General features: G+C 54.0%; 1 protein-coding gene across 1 annotated transcript in view; it reads left to right on the top strand.

The window, feature by feature from the left end:
* Cpz (carboxypeptidase Z) overlaps positions 1–16,574 on the top strand; it is a 23,859-nt gene extending 7,285 nt beyond the window's left edge. The window contains exons 3-11 of the mRNA XM_029563419.1: positions 620–994; positions 3,386–3,598; positions 5,686–5,882; positions 6,413–6,574; positions 7,172–7,330; positions 10,218–10,353; positions 11,807–11,946; positions 15,075–15,174; positions 16,084–16,574. Of these exons, the coding sequence (XP_029419279.1) occupies positions 620–994; positions 3,386–3,598; positions 5,686–5,882; positions 6,413–6,574; positions 7,172–7,330; positions 10,218–10,353; positions 11,807–11,946; positions 15,075–15,174; positions 16,084–16,445 (1,844 nt within the window). The 3' untranslated portion in view covers positions 16,446–16,574. The remainder of the gene's footprint in view (positions 1–619; positions 995–3,385; positions 3,599–5,685; positions 5,883–6,412; positions 6,575–7,171; positions 7,331–10,217; positions 10,354–11,806; positions 11,947–15,074; positions 15,175–16,083) is intronic.
* The last annotated feature ends 5,454 nt before the right edge of the window (positions 16,575–22,028 follow it).

The following is a 22,028-nucleotide window of genomic DNA, read 5'->3' as shown; positions in this document are numbered from 1 at the left end:
GCATTCCACGAATCTGTTGTTCTCAAGAGGTTACTCACCACAGGTAAAGGCCTTTTTCGTGTCAGCCTGGCAATTTGAGTTTGATCTGTAGAACCCACATAAAGGTGGAAACAGAGAAAGCATTCCCCGAATCTGTTGTTTGACTTCCATGGGTGTGTTATACCCCCCACACCCACACACACCACACACACACACACCACACACACCACACACACACACCACACACACACACACCACACACACACACACACCACACACACCACACACACACCCACACCCCGCCCCCCACACGCACACGCAACAACTGTGCTCCACAGGCTCCATTGTGCCTAGCAGGTGAGGCCTCAGGAGGTAGGACGGTTGGAGTGGTCCACATGGAGCTAGAAAAATAGCCATGCTGTCCAGCACAGAGGAGTCCAGTGTCAGAGGAGGCAGTGTCCCTGCTGCCTTGGCCCAGTGGCTGGCAGGTGGCTGGGCACAGTCAGCTCAGGAACCCTCCTTGTGTCTGTCTCCCATGGGTCCTTCTTCCACAGTAGTCCTAGCCTTACAGGTGCTAGTACTTGGTGGGGGTCCCTCTGGGTCTAAGTCTTCCTGTGATCCGTCGATCTCTCTTCCCCAGCCACCTGCGTTGACCTGCGTCTCAGGACCTGTGCAGATGCCGCCTACAACCGGACAGCTTTCCCCACACCACTGGAGCACCGATCGTGGGAAGTGGTGGAGTCCAGCCCCGAGTACATGCTGCTGGGTGTGTTGCACTTTCTTTTGGAGGGCCAGTGTAACCCCGACCTGCGGCTGCTGGGTTGCTCTGTGCTGGCTCCCCGGTGTGAGGATGGCCACACACGTCGGCCCTGTCGACACATCTGTGAGGGTCTGCGGGAGGCCTGCCAGCCAGCCTTCGACGCCATTGACATGGCCTGGCCCTACTTCCTGGACTGTGCCCGCTACTTTGCACCAGAGGAGGAAGGCTGCTACAGCCCTCTGGAACAGCTCCGGGGTAAGGCAAAGTTTCGGGGTGCTCCAGGTTGCATGTGAGCACTGGGGTCACTATGTGGGCCGGCACGTTGTTGGGGGTCCGTTAGGGTCATGTGACAAGCAGAGCAACTGAGTCTTTATTCTGTGATGGCAGATACAAGGAAGAGGAGCCATGTCCTGGTATGGGCCCTGTTCTCCACAGAAGGGCACCAGTAGGGGTCCCATGAGGGGTGGTCTCACTCCTGCCTCTGTGGACCCAGATGGAGGGAGAGCCAGGGGTGAAGGGCAGCTAGTCAAAGGGGGAAGGTGCCCTGGCAAGGCTCATGAAGGAGCTTCCCCATGGGGAAAGCTGTGCCCAGCAAACAGATGGAGCATGGGTGTGGCAGGCTGAGACCTCCGGAACAGCCCCTTCCAGAAAGGCTGCATTGCAAGAAGAGCCAGGTGCCTGAGCTGGATGGGCAGGGCACTTCCTTGAAGGTAGGCTGGGCAAAGCTGAACCTGAAGGACCACAGGGGGGATTTGTGCCTGCGTGACTCCTCGAGGTGGACTCCGTGGGGCTTCTGGAGGTATGAGGCAGGCTGCAGAGAGGTAGGCTTCCATTTTTACTGTGGGCTAACCTGTGGTAGTGGAGTGGCTGGCCCTGAGTAACAGTGAACTCCTCATCTCTGCAGGTGTGTGAGGAGGTCCCAGTGGGCTGCTTGGCAGCCATTCTGGGGGAACATGGCTGTCTGTCCCTGTCTGCGTCCTTTCACCCTGAGTCCGTTGTACACTGTGTTATAGAACCCACTGGGGACCAGCACCACCCATGCAACCCTGGCTTGGGTGGCAGACACGTGTCCTACCATGCTGTCCAAAGCAGGAGCCACCAGCCACGTGTGGAAAGTGACTTATGAGACAAGGCCAGTGTTTTTAATCTTATTGTCATAGCTGGACAAGGTGGTGCATACCTTTAATCTCAGCATTGGAGAGGCAAAGGCAGGGGCATCTCTGTGAGATAGAGGCCAGCCTGGACTACAGAGTGAGTTCCAGGCCAGCTGGAGCTACAGGGAGACCCTGTCTCAAAAAGAAATCTTATTGTCATGAACTTATATAGCCCCATGCAGTGAGTGTGCACCTGCTGGACTGTGAAGGGCAACAGCTGGCCTGGTCAGGCCCCAGGGTCCTTCAGGGTTGTGCTACAAGTGCTTGCTTTTCATCACAGTGGGAAACAGAGGCCCGGGGGCGGGGGGCAGATGGCAGAGCGACTTCCAGTGAGCGACCCTGGCTGGCATTGGTCAATGGGCTGGTTCATACATCTTCGGCTATTGAGTGCCTACTGTATACCAGGACATGGAGGATGAGGGAGAGGACATAGATGCTGCTGTGGCCTGTGGTGGGGGCGCAGGGCTGAGCCTGACTTGCAGAGCCCACTATTCCCTGAGGAGGGCTGGCTGGCTTCAGGTGCCAGTGGGCAGTGGAAGGTGCTGTGCTGGCAGGCAGGAGCCATGTATGTAGTGGGCTCCCAGGGGATGAATAAGGCCCATGTGTGGGAAGGAAGCCAGCCGACTCTGGCCAAGCCTGCTGCCTTGAAGAAAGCTGGGGTCCTGTCTGCTGGAGAGGGATTATTTTGGGCATCCCTGACACCAAATTGCTGGTTCCATTTGCTTTCTTTCTCCTTAACAACCATTCTCCACTGAAAGAAAACCACAAGCAAGTGAGAAGGTCAGTTAACTCTTTGTGGCCCAGGAGCTCACAGGGATCTGCCTCCAGCTTCTGCAGCCATCAGGGCTGAAGAGGTCCCAGGATGGTCTGTCCTCAGGCTTCTACTCTTGAGAGGAACCTAGAAACAAGGAGGCCAGGTGGGGTGTTGGGAGGGGGTCCTGTTCTGCCCTGCCCCTGCTCTAGTTCCCTCTTCTTCCTGGAGGAGGCGCTCCTCCTGGGAAAGTTCCTGTGGCAGCAACATTTGGGAGCAATCAGTGGGGTGCAGACTGCGGGGAGCCACTCTGGGTTGTGTCTGCCTGGCTTGTGCGGGTACTGACTCAGCACAGACCTTGGTGCGAGTAAGTGGGAGAGGATACAGGACTGTCCAGGACCCCATCACAGTGGGGTCATGACAGAAAAGGCCTGAGGCAGATGACAGCCTTTCGGTGGTTTCTGAGAGTCAAGGGCTCCTTGACGCAATCCTTACAGCTTGCCTTCCCTTATACGCTGGGAGCAAAGGCGCTGTGCCATATGCATCTCCTGGGCACCACGACTGGTTCTGTTGTGGCAGTGCCTTCCAAGGGCCCATATGTTGTCCCTCAGATTCCCCCCACCTCTTGCTGCATGGCAGTATAGTGGGATGGGGTGAGGGTACTGGGAGAGGTTGAGGGGCCACCTGAACTTTGGTGAATGGGCAGTGCCCATCCCAGCCCCACTCCTCCTCTTTCCTCAGGAGAGCTGGACATTGAGGAGGCACCACCCTCGGGCCTGCCTCCCACCTTCATTCGCTTCGCCCACCACTCCTACGTCCAGATGGTACGGGTGCTGAAGAGGACGGCCTCCCGCTGTCCCCAGGTGGCCAAGACTTACAGCATTGGGCGTAGCTTTGATGGCAAGGATCTGCTGGTCATCGAGTTCTCGAGCCGCCCGGGCCAGCATGAGCTTAGTAAGTGACCACATGAGGTCCAGGGAGGTGGGGGCTAAGTCCCTGGGAGCAGGATTCCGTAAACTGGGAGGGGCCATTTGGTGTCTCCACACGCCCATGGACCAACTAGGGGTGGAGATGCGTGGGGCTGTGCTTGGTGCACAGCCCACCCAGACAGTATGAAAAACGATTTCTCCAGAAACCCATATCACTTGAGAGTTTGGGGGATGGGGAGAAGAGATGGTCTTATCTCAACAGACACTGATCTGAGGGGACTGAGTGGCAGCAAATTAATAAATCTATCCTCCGGGACAGCACAAGGTTTTCTGGGAGGTGGGAGTCTATAGGGACTGGGGCAGGTCCTGGAGGAAACACTGGGTCAGGGAGGAGCAGTGTGTCAGTGTTCCCAGAGCTCTGACCCTGGAGTGTTAGTGTGGAGAGTGTCACTGTCACCACCACTGCCCTGCAGTCCTGTCAGTCCTGGGTCTGTGCAGGTCTGGGTCCTGGTTGCATTCTCTCAGCTCTGCTCCACTCTTCAGGAACATTCTGCCGACTGGGTGGTGTGAGCACAGTGGGTTTTCCATCTCCAAACCAAGGTCCACTGCCACTAGGTGTGGAGGCCTGTTTTGAGCTATGGAAATTGCTAGATTGCTTAGGTCCTTCCTAGCTGCTTTGCAGCAGGGCAAATTAGGAAATCAAACTTGGTTACAGTGTAATTGCTGCCAGCCCTGAGCTGGGGAGGTGACATTTAGCTGGTTGCATATGGGAACCTAGAATGTTCTAGAAGATACGTGGCTTGGGAGTCCATCTCCTGTGGGATAAGGCCAGGTTGACCCTGCAGGTTCCTCCTCCCACAGCACCGAGAGCATTATCAAGTCTGGGTCTTTCCTTGGCTTCATCCTCAGCCCAGCTGTTCCTGTAGGTGGGGTGGGAGATTCCATTTTCCACACAATGAATGTGAGATTTAGAGAAGAGGGGACTTGTCCACAGCCACACTGAAGAGGCGGCCGGGCCTAGTCCACTCTTCCCACAACCCAGCCATCCACGCTTTCATTCATTTATCCATCTCCTCCCATCCATCCACCATCCATCCACTCATTCATCCATTCACATACTGTACTTACTAATACATCCATTCACCTTTCCTTTAATTTATCCATTCATCCATCCATTTATCCAACCACTCATCTATCCAGCCATCCATGCATCCATCCATCCACCCACCCACTCACCCATTCATTCATCCACCACCTACCCATCTAGCCACCCACCCACTCACCCATTCATCCATCCATCCATCCATCCACCCACCTACCCATCCATCCACCATCCACCCATCCGTCAATCCACCTACCCATCCATCCATCCATCCATCCATCCATCCATCCATCTATCCCCCATCATCCATCCCCCATCCATCCATCCACTCACCCACCCATCCATCTACCCATCCACTCACCCACCCATCCATCCACTCACCCACCCATCCATCCATCCATCCATCCATCCACCCATCCATCCATCCATCCATCCACTAACCCATCCGTCCATCCATCCATCCATCCATCCATCCATCCATCCATCCACTCACCCACCCAGTCCATCCAACTACCCATCCATCCGTCCACCAACCCACCCGTCCATCCATCCACCCATCTTCCCATCCACCCATCCATCCACCCATCCATCCATCCTATCTATCTACCTCTCTATCATCTAACCATCCACCTATCTTCTCACTCAATCCATCCATCCATCCATCCATCCATCCATCCATCCATCCATCCATCCCAGGGCCAGCTGTATTCCCCATTAAGCATCAATGTGCTTAACTTGTTGCATAAACATGGACAATGGCTACCAATGAAAGTCATATGAATCAATGGTGCCGTATATGATTATTAGCATCCTTTACCTATGCTAATAATTGTGAAATGAGTTCAAGAAGTGAGCGCCCTACTCCTCATTATGCCCAGAGACTCTTGAATCAAAACAAATAGGAACTGGTCCAGGGACATTTGGTGATCATCCTTGCTGAATGGGGGCTTCAAGGCTCTGAGGAACCCAAGTCTATGAGACGACACCCCATGTCACAATCTCTCCCTCAGTGGAGCCTGAGGTGAAGCTCATTGGCAACATCCACGGCAATGAGGTTGCGGGACGGGAGATGCTCATCTACCTGGCCCAGTACCTGTGCTCCGAATACCTGCTGGGCAACCCCCGAATCCAGCGCCTACTGAACACTACCCGCATCCACCTGCTGCCTTCCATGAACCCCGATGGCTATGAGGTGGCATCCGCAGAGGTGGGAGCTCCTGCTGCCCAAATGGGGTTTGCTGCCCCTGCCACTCTTTACCCTTGCTTTTACTCACTGTTATTGAGGGTCTGTTTGTAGTCATCATTCTAGGTGACTAGGGCTTAGCAGGCATTGGTATTGGTAAGGTCCTGCTTGGCAGGCAGGGGATAGGGCTGGGGGCTGTAGCTCAGTGGGTACAGCACTTGCCTAGCATGCAAGAGAAGGATGGGAGAGGGCTGGCAGTGTAGGTGTTCTGGTGGGGTCAAGGAAGCCCTTGAGGGACCAAGGGATGTGGTGAGAGCCGAGGGAGGCAAGAACTGCTGATGAGGCGCCAGGCAGGGGAGCAGCATGCAAGCTATGACTTTGGAGAGTGACAGGACAGTGGGAGGGAGAGGTGACCTATGGACACCTAAGCTCCTAAGCTCATCCCACAAAGCCACAGAAGCCACAGCCTTTCTTGATTCTCAGGCCAGCTACAGGCCTGCCTGGTGGATGTAAGGTGAAGCATGCTGAGCTCCACTTGGGCCTGTGTCTTCCAGGGTGCTGGTTACAATGGCTGGACGAGCGGGAGACAGAATGCACAGAACCTGGACCTGAACCGCAACTTCCCAGACCTGACATCTGAGTACTACCGGCTGGCCTCCAATCGGGGCGTGCGCACAGACCACATCCCCATCTCGCAGTACTACTGGTGGGGTAAGGTAGGAGCCGTGCAGCTGGGTCCGCTCCCCAAAGCAGAGTCTCCAGATGTCCTTCCCCGGGACATGAGCCTCAAACCTCAGAGCTTTGGTGTCTGGCCCATGAGCTGGGTAGAGCCTCACTGGGCCATTGTTGGACCCAGGTAATGTGCTGAAAGCCCTTGGTCCCCAGCAGGACTTACATGGGTCTGCAGCTTGCCAAAGCTCTCTTGTACCAAGTGCATTCCCAGAATTCCTGTGTCCTTCAAACTTGTGGTGAGCACCTCCTGTATGCAGGTTCGGGCCCTGCATGACAGGGCCTCTCTCCTCTGCAGCTGGTGTAACCTGCTTAATGCAGGAATCTACTCTGCAGTTAGCATGGCTACTTAATGCAGAACAGGGCAGTCAGGAGCCATAGGGTTCCCTGGGCTGACTGGAGGGGTGACATGACCAGGAGGGGCAAAGTGAACTCCAGGTGAACGACTGATGTTCGTTCAGTGGTGACTGAAGGGAACCGTACTGGCTGGGCAGGAGTTCTGTTGGGTTTGGGGTGTGGAGGCATGAGTCTGGGTAGCCAGTAGGGTAGGCAGAGTCTGGAGACTGCTCGCCCATCCCCGACAGGTGGCCCCCGAGACCAAGGCCATCATGAAGTGGATGCAGAGTATCCCCTTCGTCCTCTCAGCCAGCCTGCACGGAGGTGACCTGGTAGTGTCCTACCCTTTTGACTTCTCCAAGCACCCCCAAGAGGAGAAGATGTTTTCTCCTACGCCTGACGAGAAGGTGAGAGGCGGGCTCTATGATAAGGCTGAGCAAGTGGTCTCTCATCAGCACTGCCATGTTTTGAGATCAGTGAGGCCATAGGTGTTGTTGAACCCTCAGGGGCCTCTGCTCCCTGTCCCCTCCTCCATGAAGCCCCCAGCCCAGGGGCGAGGGAGCCGCCCTTCCTCCTCACTGTCTACACCTCAGAGTGTGACTGACCTCACAGTGCCTCATGCTGTTTTGGATCACACCAGCAGAGGGCAGTGCTGCCCCACATATGGTCCCCAGTGGGCTCTGACAACTGCTAATGCTCACTGGGGTGAGATCCTTGATTTATCTGGCCTGTTTCCTTCACTACAGTGAGACTGGGTGACATTGGGACCCTCCCAACCCCACTCATCCCTTAAACCATCTTGCTGTGCCACCCCACCCTGTTTCTGGGAGGGGATGGGAGCCGGTCCTCCCCCTGAGTGGATAGGAAAGCAGGCAGTGGAAGAGGATGCTCGGCTGGTGTCCAGTCTTCTAGTCCCTGTCCTCCTGGACCTCTAGAGGCTGCATACTCCTGCTCCAGGTGGGGCCCGTGCAGGTCTGAGCTGGGCTTGGTCCTTCACCAGGCCTCTTGGGGAGTTGGATGGGTGCAGGGAGTCAGGCCTACCCTCAAGGACAGTTTTCACGATATACTTAATGAGAGAGACTGGGAGGTGGGGATCATCTAGGATGGGCAAGGGCCAGGTACCAGACGCCCTGCTCTCTGAGCCACATGGTCATGTACACAGCTGCCCCAGTCCCTGTTGGTCATTTATGCATAAGCATGGCCTCACCCAACCCCTCCCCTTTTCTGGGGCTACCATGGCAAAGGGTACTGTTCCTTCTCTGAAGGTCCCGTCTCTATGGAGGGAGACAAAGTTAGAAACAAACAAGGACAGGCTAGCCTGTCCTCCATGGTGGGTCCCAGGAAGCTGGGGGCACAGTGTATGTGTGTTCATGTGTGAGCACAGATGCATACATGTTCATGTTTGTGGTTGCATATCATTAGAAAAGTGCCTGTGTTCACATGTGTACCCATGTGCGTTTGTGTTGGAGGAGGAACCCAGGCCTGGCCTAGGCTTAGAGAGGGCTTCCCTGAAACTGCAGCTTCTCTACTGGGGATTCGCAGCAGGGCAGGGTGCTGCGGGCACAGTGACAGTGTGTGAGGCCCCCAGGTGTCAGGGGCCTCTGTGCAGCCAGACCAGCTCAGTGCCTTCCTGTCTGCCGCTGGCACTGTGCACTCTGTGCTTCCTCTGTGTCCACCCATCTGCCCCTTCACTGACTCCCTCAGTCCCTGATTGAGCCACTCACCCATCCAGTCATTCAGTCACTACCTTACTGCTGCATGCACTCATTCACTCATTCACTCACTCACTCACTCATTCATTCACTCACTCACTCATTCACTCCCTCATTCACTCACTGACTCACTCATTCACTCACTCATTCACTCACTGACTCATTCACTCACTCACTCACTTACTCATTCACTCATTCATTCAATCACTCATTCATTCATTCATTCATTCACTCACTCATTCACTCATTTACTCACTCACTCACTCATTCATTTACTCAGTCACTCATTCACTCATTTACTCACTCACCCATTTACTCATTCATTCACTCATTCACTCACTCACTCACTCATTCACTCACTCATTCACTCACTGACTCACTGACTCATTCACTCACTGACTCATTCACTCACTCACTCACTCATTCACTCACTCATTCATTCACTCACTCACTCATTCACTCACTCATTCACTCACTGACTCACTCACTCATTCACTCATTCACTCACTCACTTACTCATTCACTCACTCATTCATTCACTCACTCATTCACTCACTGACTCACTCACTCATTCACTCACTCAGTCACTCATTCACTCAGTCACTCATTCACTCATTTACTCACTCACCCATTCACTCATTTATTCACTCATTCACTCACTCATTCACTCACTCATTCATTCACTCATTCATTCACTCATTCACTCACTCATTCATTCACTCATTCACTCATTCACTCATTCACTCACTCATTCACTCACTCATTCACTCACTCATTTGCTCACTCATTCATTCACTCAGTCACTCATTCACTCAGTCACTCATTCACTCAGTCACTCATTCACTCATTTACTCACCCATTCACTCATTCACTCACTCATTCATTCACTCATTCACTCACTCACTCATTCACTCACTCATTCACTCACTCATTTGCTCACTCACTCATTCACTCACTTGCTCATTCACTCATTAATTTATTCATTCACTCACTATCAGTCACTCATTCACTCATTTACTCACCCATTCACTCATTCACTCACTCATTCATTCACTCATTCACTCACTCACTCATTCACTCACTCATTCACTCACTCATTTGCTCACTCATTCATTCACTCACTTGCTCATTCACTCATTAATTTATTCATTCACTCACTCACTCACTCAGTGCTTAGACAGGTGCTTGGTGGGCAGATTGCTGTGGCTGCTGGCCTGTGTCTCTGGTTTCTTCTTGTCCTCTCCAGTGTCCGACCACCCTTGTTCATGAGCAGTTCTTGTGTCTGTGCCCTGCTCGCCCATATAGCCTGCAGACAGGTTGCTCCTTTCTACCTCCTTGCTCCAAGCCAGGCCTGTGTCTCATGTGCCCTGGGATTTTGGGGATGATGGTTGAACCCTTCTTCTAAGGCTTCACCCAGAGGGCAGTGGAGGGACATGATTGGATGGTGACCCTAAGGCAAGAATGGGGAGGAGAACTGGGAGGGAGACAGAGAGCCCAGGTGCTGGGCCTACCCCCAGAGCCAAGAATGGATAGATGGCAAAGGGCTTCAAAGCACGCCCTTCTGTCTCCATCTCCTTTCCAGATGTTCAAGCTGCTGGCCAGAGCCTATGCTGATGTTCATCCCATGATGATGGACAGGTCGGAGAACAGGTGTGGGGGCAACTTCCTGAAGCGGGGGAGCATCATCAACGGGGCAGACTGGTACAGCTTCACTGGAGGTGCGACCTGCGCAGGCGGGCGGGTGGGGCTTCTCTCAGCAGAACCCTGGTGTGGGGAAACTGCTAAGGGGAGGGAAGCTCTGGGACAGAGTCTGGCTGGAGTTTAGTCACTGTCTTCATGGAGAGGCGGGTCGGGGAGGACAGGAGCTGGTCCTGTGACTTCTGCAGCTGCTGTTTGGTCTATTTTAAGTACACCCACACAATTCCACTTGTGTCTGTGCTCTTGTTGCCTTGGGGGTTGGGTAAGGCCGGCAGGTGCAGTAGCAGAGCCCCAGTAAGGCTGGCATTTCAGAGACAATGGAGGATATTTCAATTCTGTGTAATGTGTCCTAATGTGTGGGATACACTCATCGTCCAAGACCATAGGTACATGCACTCTTTGGGATTTCTCCAGTATCCACTAGGCCTCTGGGTCCTCTCTGTCTGCTGTGCCCTGGGCAAAGGCATTACAGGCACAGTGTGGAACACATGTGTCACATGTCCTGGGGCACCTGATGAATGTCTCACATTCATTGACACAGCTGTCCTTCAGCCATTTCCTACTATACCACAACACACTTCCTGCCGGGACTGTTCTGCAGATGAGGGCAGTGGACAGACTCTCCAGGCCCATGTAGCAAGGTCAGGACTCACCTTGTTATTCTGACTCTCACCAGCCTTGTGCAAGTAGCTCAAAGGTGCCCATCTTATGTCTTCCAAAGCACCATTTCACCCTCAGAGAACCTTCCTTGCTGCCAGAGACTGGTATGCACTGTCTTCTCCTAGGTCATGACAGTTTTTCTTCCTCCCAGTTTGCAGGTGCCCTGGCAACAGCAGTTTCCACTGTTGAGGTCTGCATAAGGCAGGCTAAGCTAGAGAGGCCAGCAGAACACCCCCCCTCTCCAAGCAGCTGGCAGGGACACAGGGCAGATGGGCCCTCAGATGGACAGTGGCAGGCAGCCTTGGGGACTGTGGGCAGTGACAGTTACAATAGCAGTTGTCTCCCTGGGCTTCAGAAACTCAAGAAGTCCCCAAAGCAGGGGCAGGGAAAGGGGACAGAGTGGTCTTCCTGATTCTCTGCTGTGAGGCTTGCCACACTTAGCCCTGCTGGGAAATGGAGGTGGTCAGGCCTCCCTGGGCTTGTTGTTAAGATAGTAGCCAGATAACTGCCATCACTGTTAGACTCCGCGGGGCTCCAGTAGCTGAGGCACACTGGCCTGTGTGGCACCCCAGCTGGTTTTTCAGGAAGAATGAGATTCCAATGCAGCACAGGGTGGAGGTGAGGGCTGTTTGCCTATGTTCAGAGCCCACCCTTCTGGCCTTGCTGAGGTCCTTCCTTGCCTGTCCTCAAGGCTGTCTGTGTGTGGAAGAAAAGTGAGGTCCACTGTATGAGTGGTCAGTCACCCCCACCTATGAATCGGTGAGGGCCTTGTGCCTTCCCTGGGGTCTCTGTCCCTGACTGCCCATCCCACAGGCATGTCTGACTTCAACTACTTGCACACCAACTGCTTTGAGATCACGGTGGAGCTGGGCTGTGTGAAGTTCCCGCCTGAGGAGGTGCTGTACGGGCTCTGGCAGCACAACAAGGAACCTTTGCTGAACTTCATGGAGATGGTGAGCCCTGCCCACCAAAGGCTCCTCCAGTGGGGGTGTGGCTGGGCTTTGCCCCCAGGCCACCCTCCTGGCACTGTCTGGTACTATGTGGGGCTGTTTGTTCTTGGCTTCTCTATTCACACAGGCCTGGGGCTCCCAGCCACCTCTTCTTCTGTGTGCCCTGGAGGTGCCCGGTAGATGCCTATGGGCAAGGGTCTCACACCTGATGATTGTCAAGGGGAGCATGGGGGTTGGCAGCCTGGGGGTGGCCCCTGGCCAGCCTCTAAGCATTGGTGGCTTCTTGAAGGCAGCAGCTGATGGGCCGAATCTTGAAAACAGAGGAACCAGGCAGGGAGAGAGCGTGCTCTGAGTGATTGGAGTGCAGTCAGGGGACTCAGTGGGGCCATTTGAGACCTATAGGTCCCTGTAACTGGAGGGAGGGGTGTGACTTCAAGAATGCAGTGGCCATTGTGTGGGAGAGGGCCTCATAGAGGTGATAGTTCTGGGAGACACCATGTGTAGATGTCAGAGGCCCAGGGCTGGGGGTAGCCTGCCTGAGAGTAATGGCTTATCTGGGTTGAGGTCATCTGGACACAGGTAGGCAGGCAGCGGGTGGGTACCACTGAGGGTGCAGCTTCAGAAACCCCTATTGGACCCCTCAGCTAGGGTCTTCCAAAAGCTTACCATGGGAGGGCATTAGGTGCCTGAACCCGATGCCTCTCCCAACCAAACTCACACACATGTATTTGGTTTCTGGTGGGGCTCAGGATGTCACAGGGAGATGATACTTCCCAAGGAAGTCAAGCACTTTCAGGTACAGAGCGCCTGTGGAAATGTACAGAGGTTCACAGTTGGCCCTACCTCTCGGAGGCCCCAACTCAGGATCCTTCACTCTAAGATGCCCCTCAGGAGGACCTACCCCCAGGAAGCCCCACCCTTAGGTGACCCCACCCAGAGGTGTCCCCATTCCTAGGGAGCCCCACCTTTAGGTGTCAGGGCTTGAGGAAAGGACCCTTGTGGCACATGGTCACAGGGGCACATGGCTGTGGCAATCAAAAGGAGAGACAGGACATGGCCTGTGCAGTGTGTCCTGGTAGCTGTCCAGAGCTCAGGTCTAGACCTTGTGTTCTTAAGTTATGTCTCTGCCTCTTCTCTTTTCTAAAGAGATCAGGAGACTTCCTTCAGGTAGGAAGCAGTTGAGCCTCCATGAAGCATCAGCAATAGTAGCCCAGTGGGCAGACCAGGACCCCCATGTAGCACAGAACTTGGTTGCGTGACCAGGTGTCTTCTGTGGACTGGTGAGTCTGCCAGGCAGGGCACGCCTCGTCCTCAGCCAGGGCATGGGGCAGAGCTTGGCACTCAGGCCATTTTATGGCCATCTGGGGAAAATGAGTTAGAAGGAGCCTTTTGTGGGGCTGGGATCACTCTGTGGATATTGTACGTGAAGTCTCGCTGTATGAAGATTTAATGGTGAGCAGTGCGGCGGCCAGTCAGGCAGCACTTGGCCAGCTCCCGAGACAGATGACCCCCAGGAAAGCGGGCGCAGCTCCTGATAAGGATCAGGTCTGTCGTGGTCAATTGAGGCCACTTTCACAGTGATCTTGAGCAGGCCCAGGGATGGGGGTAGGGAGGCAGAGATAGCTCTCCCTCCTGCCACACAGCTCCAGGCCCTGGGGTGGCAGGAGAGGACCCCAGTTGAAGCACAGACCCAAGGGAAGCTGATTGGAGGGAGGGGCTCCTATGGACAGGCCCTGCTCTCCAGTGGGGGACAGAGGAGGCACAAGAGCCAGCTCTGAGAGGTTCAGCTGGGAGAGAGAAACTGGGCCAACGGAGGCAGCGAGCATCCTGAGGAGTGGGGGAATGAATGTGTCTAGGAGGGTGAGAAAACTGGTTCCTGTCAAAGATGACCAGAATGTTCTAAGGGTGAAAGTGGAGGGTGGAGGTCTGAGGGGCCCAGCACGTATGCAGAAGCTGGGCTAGAGGTGGGCAGTGGCCACTGACCTGAGGGGCAGCTCCACTCAGATCGGCTGAACCCTGATGCCATGTGGGGGACTCGGTGCCATCAGTGGAGGAGGAGGAGGCAGGGAGGCTCTTGGTGGCATGGTCACCTCTGAAGTGCCCACATACCAGCCCCTCCACCTACTTGAACTCCATAGGACTTTGTATCTGGGTTTGTCCCCACAGAGCAGCAAATCTAGCTCAAGAACACCTAGGTGGGGTCATCAGCCAGGTGCTAGTCAGCCATTTGTCCACCACATCAGGAGGGGTGAACTCCAGAATCCACAAGCCCTCCTTTCCTGAATGTTCACTATTTTTGGCTAAAACGTAGGAGAGACACGAAGACACTGGGTTTGGCTTGTTTTTTGAGTCTCTCTGGGTGCTGAGGGTCAGGCGTGAGAGTGGGAGCTGCCAGGAGCTGTTGGGTCTGAGCCCACATGGCAGCGGTGACTCGGGATTAGCGAGTTCCCACATTTGCTGGTCTCAGAGACACTGTGAGCCCTGAGCGTCATTGGCAGCTTTTGCCTCACTTAGACCCATTTTGCAGCTGAGGTTTGCTAAGGTCAGGAGTCCCTGGGGCAGGGGCCTGGCAGTGGGCAGGAGGCATGGGGTGTGGCCCGGAAGCCAGCAGGGGTGGGGCCAGTTCATACCAGGGTCCAAGTGGGCATGTCCAGATCTGTAGCTGTCCTCCGTGAGTCTCTGTCCTTACCCTGTACACACTCATGGGGCAGTGAATGGCAGCATTCGAGAGTCAGCAGCGGGTTGAGGTCTGAGGCCTCTGCCTGTGTCCTTCCCATGCTGCCTCTGCCCAGATGCCTGTGGATGCCTGCTCAGGCTAGGACAGCAGAGAGCTCAGACGCACCCAAGGTGGAAGAGGAAGGCTGTTGTTCCCTCAGTATCTGAAGTCAGAGGTGAAGTTACCTCAGGATCCTCAGGCAGAGCTGTAGTGCCATTTGAAAACCCAGAATGTTCTAGAGCAGGTTGCCAGAGACACCCCAAAGAAGAAACAAGGCTTAGAGAGGGGAGTGACTTATTCAGTCACACAGCAAGGGTTGGCAGAGCCCCAATTCTGAGGAGGCTGGTGAGGAACTGGCAGAGGTGACCGCTGGGGAGCACATGTCACCTCCACACCATCTTTCTGGTTCCTTCAGGTCCATCGGGGCATCAAGGGCGTGGTGACAGACAAATATGGAAAACCAGTCAAGAATGCACGGATCCTAGTGAAAGGCATTCGCCACGACATCACCACAGGTGAGCGAGTGCATCACCCATCTGTGAACATGGCCAGGGCTGGGTTCCCAGTGTGCCAGAGCTCCATCCATTCTCAGCCTGGTCAGGGAGGGCGGAGGCACTCAGGGATTCCCCCTCCCCCTGCCCCATACTTTGGCTCCTTCTGTGTTGCCTGGAAGGTTCTGTATTCCCAGAAAAAAGCCACCTTTTCTGAAGTGGCGGCAGGAGCCACTTCCCTGTGGGAGCCTGTTCCTGTAGATCCCAAAGGCCATATCTTACCCTGTACAGGATGCTTGGTCACCTGTCTCATTGATGTGACAAAATACTGGACAGGGAGTAACGTAAGGGTTCAAGGGATGCAGTCCACCATGGTGGGGAAGGCATGGTGGCGGGGGCCGGCAACTCTCTGGTCACAGTGCGTTGGCAGTTAGGAAGTGGTGCATGGACAGGAAGTAGGGCCAGGCTATAAAACCTCAAGGCTTGTTCCTCCAGTGAGGCTTTACTTCCAAAAGGTTCCATGACCTTCCAAAACAGGACCATTCACCAGGGACCCAAGTGTTCAAACACATGAGACTGTGATGGATATTTCACCTAAGAGGCCGATTCAGTCTGGAGTGGGCTCTGACTGTCCTCAGACCTGAGGTTAAAACCAGTTTAACCTTCAAGGCCTCATGGTCTGGGAAGGACTGCTTTCCCAGCTGGTTAAAAATCACAGCCCCTGTGACATGGAACTGGGCAGAGTCACCGGCCAGTGGAGGGCTGGACTTGCTGGCAGAAAAGAGGCAGCACCTCAGCAGGGCTTTGAAGGATGAATAGGGGTCTGACACAAGAGATGTGGGCATTCTAGTTGGAGGTGGAGCTGAGTTCCAATGCCCATCCCCATCTATCAGGGCTGAAGCCCACAAAGGGTCTTTTTTACTCTCGTTGAAGCCCCTGATGGTGACTACTGGAGGCTGCTGCCCCCTGGTTCCCATATCGTCATCGCACAGGCCCCTGGCTACTCCAAGGTCATGAAGAGAGTCACCATACCCCTGCGCATGAAGAGGGCCGGCCGTGTGGACTTCATCCTCCAGCCTCTGGGGATGGGACCCAAGAACTTCCTTCCCAAGGATTTTCTTCCTGGGCTTCCAAGAGCTGTGCCCCAGTCCTGGGAGCCACAGGGAGAGCCCACAGAGCCAGGCCTGGAGCCCCTCAGAGCACGTAGGCAGCCGGCTGGAGGTAGCAAGCCATGGTGGTGGTCTTATTTCACATCACTGAGTCCCCACAAGCCACGCTGGCTTCTCAAATACTAGCCTCCTTCTCAACCCTGCCTCCACCCCCAGCCCACCTCCACTGCCTGGGCTCCTGGCTCGATTCTCCTGGCCACAGACATCACACAAAGCTTCTGCAGCTTATTAAAGTGCTGTGTTCATCCACTGTGATCAAAGGCTCTGTGTAGAGAAAGGGCGGGAGTCGGGTCCTTGCCCACTGAGGGCAGCTCTGACTGATTCAGGTAGAAGGACCCTGGGTGGTGCTCTTCTGTCCTCACAGATGGCCAGGAGCAGGACTAGACTGTCTCAGTAGGCCCACTGGACTTCTAGTCTTTCCCAGACCATGAGGCCTTGAAGGTTAAGGCAGGGCCTGAGCTCTGGGTTCTGTCACTGCAGGCTGAGTGGCCAGGAGTCACCTGAATGGGAGGAGTGGAAGTGGAGAGAGGTGACCCTAAGGCAGGGTCAAGGCCTCAAGGGCAGAGAGTCAGCCAGAGCCTGGATCCCTGTAACTTGGTTAGGAGATGCCAGTAGAGGCCTAGAGACTCCATGGGCCCTTGTTTCTGAAGCTTGGTCTTCCTCAGCCCCTCCCCATACCCCTCATTTTTATAATGCTACTGAATCATGTTCAAGAACCTTCTATAGCTCCAGGCTCCCCATAGATGCCTTCTTCTACTCTACCTCTCATAGCATTGAGGGGTCTATCAGGTAGGGAGTTCTATGACCTCTTCAGAGAGTGCTAGCAAAAAAGGTGTATCAGTCAGCTAGCACTGTGTAACAAAGTCAGACTAGAGGGTTTTAACAGCAGGAGTTTACTCTCTACCAGTCCTGGTAGGGCTTGCTCTCTAATTGGCTTGTAGGTATCTACTGTCTCCCTGTGTTACCACCCAACCCTCACCAGCACTGACCCAAGTTGTTCCATGGCCTCCCAGTAACCTGAGCCTTGACACTTTCAGGGCCACAGCCCACATGCTTTCTGTACTGGTTGGTGATGTGTGGTCGGGGAGGTCCGTGGTCCTAGTGTGATAAAACTTTACACCAGCGAGGCAGTTCCTTGCTGCTCCCGCTGTTTACAAGGCATGTGAACTTGGAAGAATGATCTGGAATGCTGGTTGAGCTTCTTGCTCATTTTGAAGTCCTGTGTCCTACATTCCCCAAGGTGTACAGTGGTTCTTCTTAGACCAGCATTTATTTGGCCCCATTGTGCACAGGTTAACATGCTGAGTTCCTCTGGGAACTGCTGGATGGGGAAGCCACATGGGTGCAGGGGAGAGAGCTGGCCTAGCTTGCCAGGACCTCAGGGTGCACAGCTGGTGGCTGCCTGGTCCTTCTGGCAGGGCATATACTTGGGGTTCCCCTGTAGCTCTCCTGCGCTGTTCACACTGCCTGGAGGGGCAGAGCTCACTGAGGGCTGGGTTGGAGGAGGGTTGCAGAGAAGATGCACAGAAGGTCAGGGAGCTGCAGGACAGATGCTGGGTGGGTAGTGACTGGGAAGGGCTGACAAGGGATGTAACATCCCCGCTTCAGGATCTCTATCATTCACCTTGCTGTGTGTGGACAGCCAGGGGCCCTTCAGTGACTCTGGGTCCTGTGGAGAGAATCTTGACATCCTTGGTGATGTCCTGTCATGTCCCAGCTCCCTGTCCAATGCCCCCATGTTCCTCATTTTCTCAGGCTCCTGGTGTGTGGTTTTGAAAATCACATGTGCACATTGGCCCTCCACTCCCAGGCTGCTTTGGACCCTGTCAGTGGACAGAGCTGGGAATGGGATCCCTTTAAGAGCAAAATGAGGGGGCTGGAGAGATGGCTTAGTGGTTAAGAGCATTGGCTGCTTTTGTAGAAGACTTGGGTTCGAATCCCAGCACCTACATGGTGGCTAGCAACTGTCTATAACTTTAGTTCCAGGGGATCTGACACCCTCTTCTGTTCTCCATGGGCATTACATGACACGGATGCACTTATACACATGCAGGCATAACGCTCATATGCATAAAATAAAAACAAATAAATAAAAAATTTTTAAAAAGAGCAAAATGAGGCTCTTGATGCCTCTCTCTCCCCCATTCTCCATGTCACTGGTTTGCTAATTTGCTTCATCCGTAAGACACATTCAGATAGTCGCTGTCCCAGCAACCACCCCTCTCACCAGGGGACTCCTGATGGGTCCTTGGTTCGACTTGCTGATTCTGTCTTGGGAACTAACTCAACTGGAGATCTGAGGACCCTGCTGCCATGCCAGAGGTGGCCACGCCCTTGAGGATCAGGCCCCAGGCCAGGTGCAAGGGCAGGCAGGGTGGACAGGACACAGGGGCCCCAGGGGACGGCCATCATCTGAAACAGAGGCACCGAAGAGCAGCATGGAACATTTCTGCAACTGGAGGCTGGAGAGATGGCTCAGTGGTTAGAACAGTGACTGCTCTGGCAGAGATCCTGGATTCAAGTCTCAGCACTTAGATGGTGGCTAACAACCACCTGTAACTCCAGTTCCAGGGGATGTGACACCCTCCTCTGACCTCTGCAAGCAATGCACAAGATGGGTGCACCTACCTACATGCAAGGAATACACTCATATACATCAAGTAAAAAATTAAGTATTTTTAAAATTTTATGGAATAAGCTGGCCGTGGTGGCGCATGCCTGTAGTCCCAGCACTCGGGAGGCAGAGGCAGGCAGGTCTCTGTGAGTTCAAGTCCAGCCTGGTCTACATAGTGAGTTCCAGGCCAGCTGGGGCTACAGGGAGACCCTGCTTCAAAAAGACATAAAAAAAAATAAATAAAATTATGGAATGGAACCTGATTTGCAAAGCGCATGCATTTATGGCTGAGTGGGAGAGATGAGGGTCTGAATTTGTGTTGGAGAAGACCAAATGGAAAGTGCGTGGTGAAGGGGAGTCAAGGGGAGCCCTGTGGGCAGACTGTGGGCACGGGCCCTGCAGTACGTGTGTAGATAAAAGGAATGAACGAACAAACAATCAAACAAACAACAAAACAGGTTGTAGGGAAGTGCCTGGGGACCACTGGAGCATCCAGGCTATAGATCAAAAGACACGAGTTCCAAGTGGGACAGGGAAGAGTGTGACACACGGGCACATCCTCCAGGAGGAGGAGAAGCAGAAGTCTTAGCTGCACAGAATACCCGAGGCAGTGAGCTCGATGGAGAGAAAGGACTTCGTTGTTCACGGGACTGGAGGTTCAGGGTCCAAGATGAGGTGGTTGCACTGGATGGGCCTCCAGCAAGGGCTTCCGGACCAAGTGTGCCCCAGCGTGCAGAGCGGTTGTGTCTTATGCTGGGAAGCGGAGGGCAGTGACGAGGGGGTTTCACAACACAAACCTGCAGCCCGGCTCTGATTCTAGGTGGGAGGGAGACAGGGGAGGGGTTGGGGACTAGGCTATGTGGCCACCCCTTTAATGTAAACTCACTTCCCAAGTGAGAGTTGTAAGCCTTTCCCCCTGTAAGCTACCAGTCTCCCATGAGGCCTTCCCCTCAATGGCTCCAGTACCTCCCAGCAGAGCTGCCCTGGGGCCGGGCCTCCAACACACATCCCTTGGGGGACACTCATCTAAACTGTCAAGCTTCTGTAAAGGAAAAACTGGCTGTGGTTGAGCTGTCACGTGGTCATGTGGTCAGAGGACAGGGGTCTGCCTGGCGCCTACGCCCAACGACGGCAAGAACCAAGCAACAGTAGTAGTAATGATACTGGTTAGAACTGCTGCCCGAGCGCAGACACTGAACGAGGGTGGACTTTGCTGTGAGGAGACCAGACAGGATTGAAAAAGAAAGCTGTGTGAATCAGGAAAGCAGATGGGAACTCCGGAGTAGCCGATGGGGGAGTAAGGCCTCGAAGCCATTAAAAGAACAACCATGAACGAGCTAAAATCACAAGCCCGCATCGTTCACTAACTCACGGAGCCACTGACCCAGGAGGCCAGGGCACTTACAAACACAGGGGAGAGTGAACAGGGGCAGGGAGACGGTGTGTGCTGTGCCCAGTCAACCCCACTTAGTAGCTGCTCAGTTAATAAATCAGCTTTAGAGGAATGAGCTACATGGTCAGGAAACTCAACCCAGCATGCTCATAAATGCTCACTATTTCAGGAGGAGTGCATATTTTTTTCAAACTCATTAACATTATAAGAAGTAATTAATATGCACGGTTACAAAGAATCCTTAAATTTAGAGATTTTTGTCATTCATAGTCTGGAAAAATTAGAAAGAACGTTGTACTTCCTCCCTCCCTCAGGCCTCTTCCTCCATTGGAAGTCGCTCTCGCATGTCCCAAGGAGGAGGCTCCATTGCAGGGGTGTACGGACAGGGGGCAGTTTATGGTAGATGCTCTTCTAACAGGGGACAGCCTGTAGCCAGTCAGCAGCCGGTATCCACACGACCCAGGTGTCCCCTCTGCACGCCCCTGTGCCCACCACACACCTGTATCCTTGTGGGCAGAAAGGGGGAGGTCCTCAATCTGCGCCCGTGACTTCTGCCTGTTTCCCATTGGCCAGAGTGTGGTCACATGACCATGCTTAGCTCAAGGAATGCCTTCTAAGTGGGAGTGAGCCTGGTAAAATTGGCCACTTTCAAATACACAAGAGGAAGAGATTCAAGGAGAGTTAAAGCCCGAGGCAAGACATCTTTGGGGACTAAAGGAAGGAAGACTGAAGTCAGAGGCTGGTTTGAAAAGGGCAGTTCTGAAAGGTCTCAGGTGGGTGGTTAAGGACACTCACAGATCACTGGGAAGTAAGACATTTATTAGAAGTTATTCATGCCGTAGACGACAGACAGACAGACAGACAGACAGACAGACGGCGGGGGCTCCAAAGAGGAATCAGGGCCGGCAGGGCAGAAGTGAAGCGTCTTCTGAGGATGGGGGAGGTTTCACAACACAAACCTGCAGACAGGTTCTGATTCTAGGTGTGAGGGACAGGGGAGGGGGTGGGGACTAGGCTTTGTGGCCACCAATAACCCCTTTAATGTAAACTCACTTCTCAAGGACCTCAAGTGAGAGGTCCCGGCCCTAGGAAGTATGTTAGCTGGGGACTCACCATGTCTGTGAGAGGGGAAGGGCCCCTGTGGCCTGGGTGGCAGCTGGATTCTAAATTACATTCTTGCAAGACACAGGGATGTCTCTAACACACTCCTTCTGACAAGAAAGGCCAAATGCAAGGATTTGTGCCCACATTAAGGAAACTTTTTTGTTATTTTTTGTTTTTTGTTAGGTTTGGTTGAGATAGAGTCTCACTTTGTAGCCCTGGCTGGCCTGGAACTTGCTATGTAGACCAGACTGGCCTCAAACTCACAGAGATCCACCTGCCTCTGCCTTCTAAGTCCTGGGATTAAAAGCGTGCACACCCACACCCAGCAGTAAGGAAGTATTTTAAAGACTAGGTGAAGCCTGGCATGGGGCCACACCTGTCAGTCCAGCACTTGGGAGGTAAAGGTGGGGTAGGTAAGACATGAGTTCAGGGTTATCCTCAGCTACATCGTGATTTGAAGTCAAGTGCACACCATGGGAAAGGGAGCTGGTGAAAGTGCTGGTAGGGTGTGGTCTGCCGAGGTTGGGGGGAGCCCTGGGGGTAGAAGTGATGTAAGATGCTGCAGAGCCCCAGAGATGGGGAGGCTGGGGGTGTGGAC

Source organism: Nannospalax galili, unplaced genomic scaffold (assembly GCF_000622305.1).
Source record: "Nannospalax galili isolate Female #2095 unplaced genomic scaffold, S.galili_v1.0 scaffold436, whole genome shotgun sequence".
NCBI classification, from domain to species: Eukaryota; Metazoa; Chordata; class Mammalia; order Rodentia; family Spalacidae; genus Nannospalax; species Nannospalax galili.
This window is presented reverse-complemented; position numbering and strand designations above follow the sequence as displayed.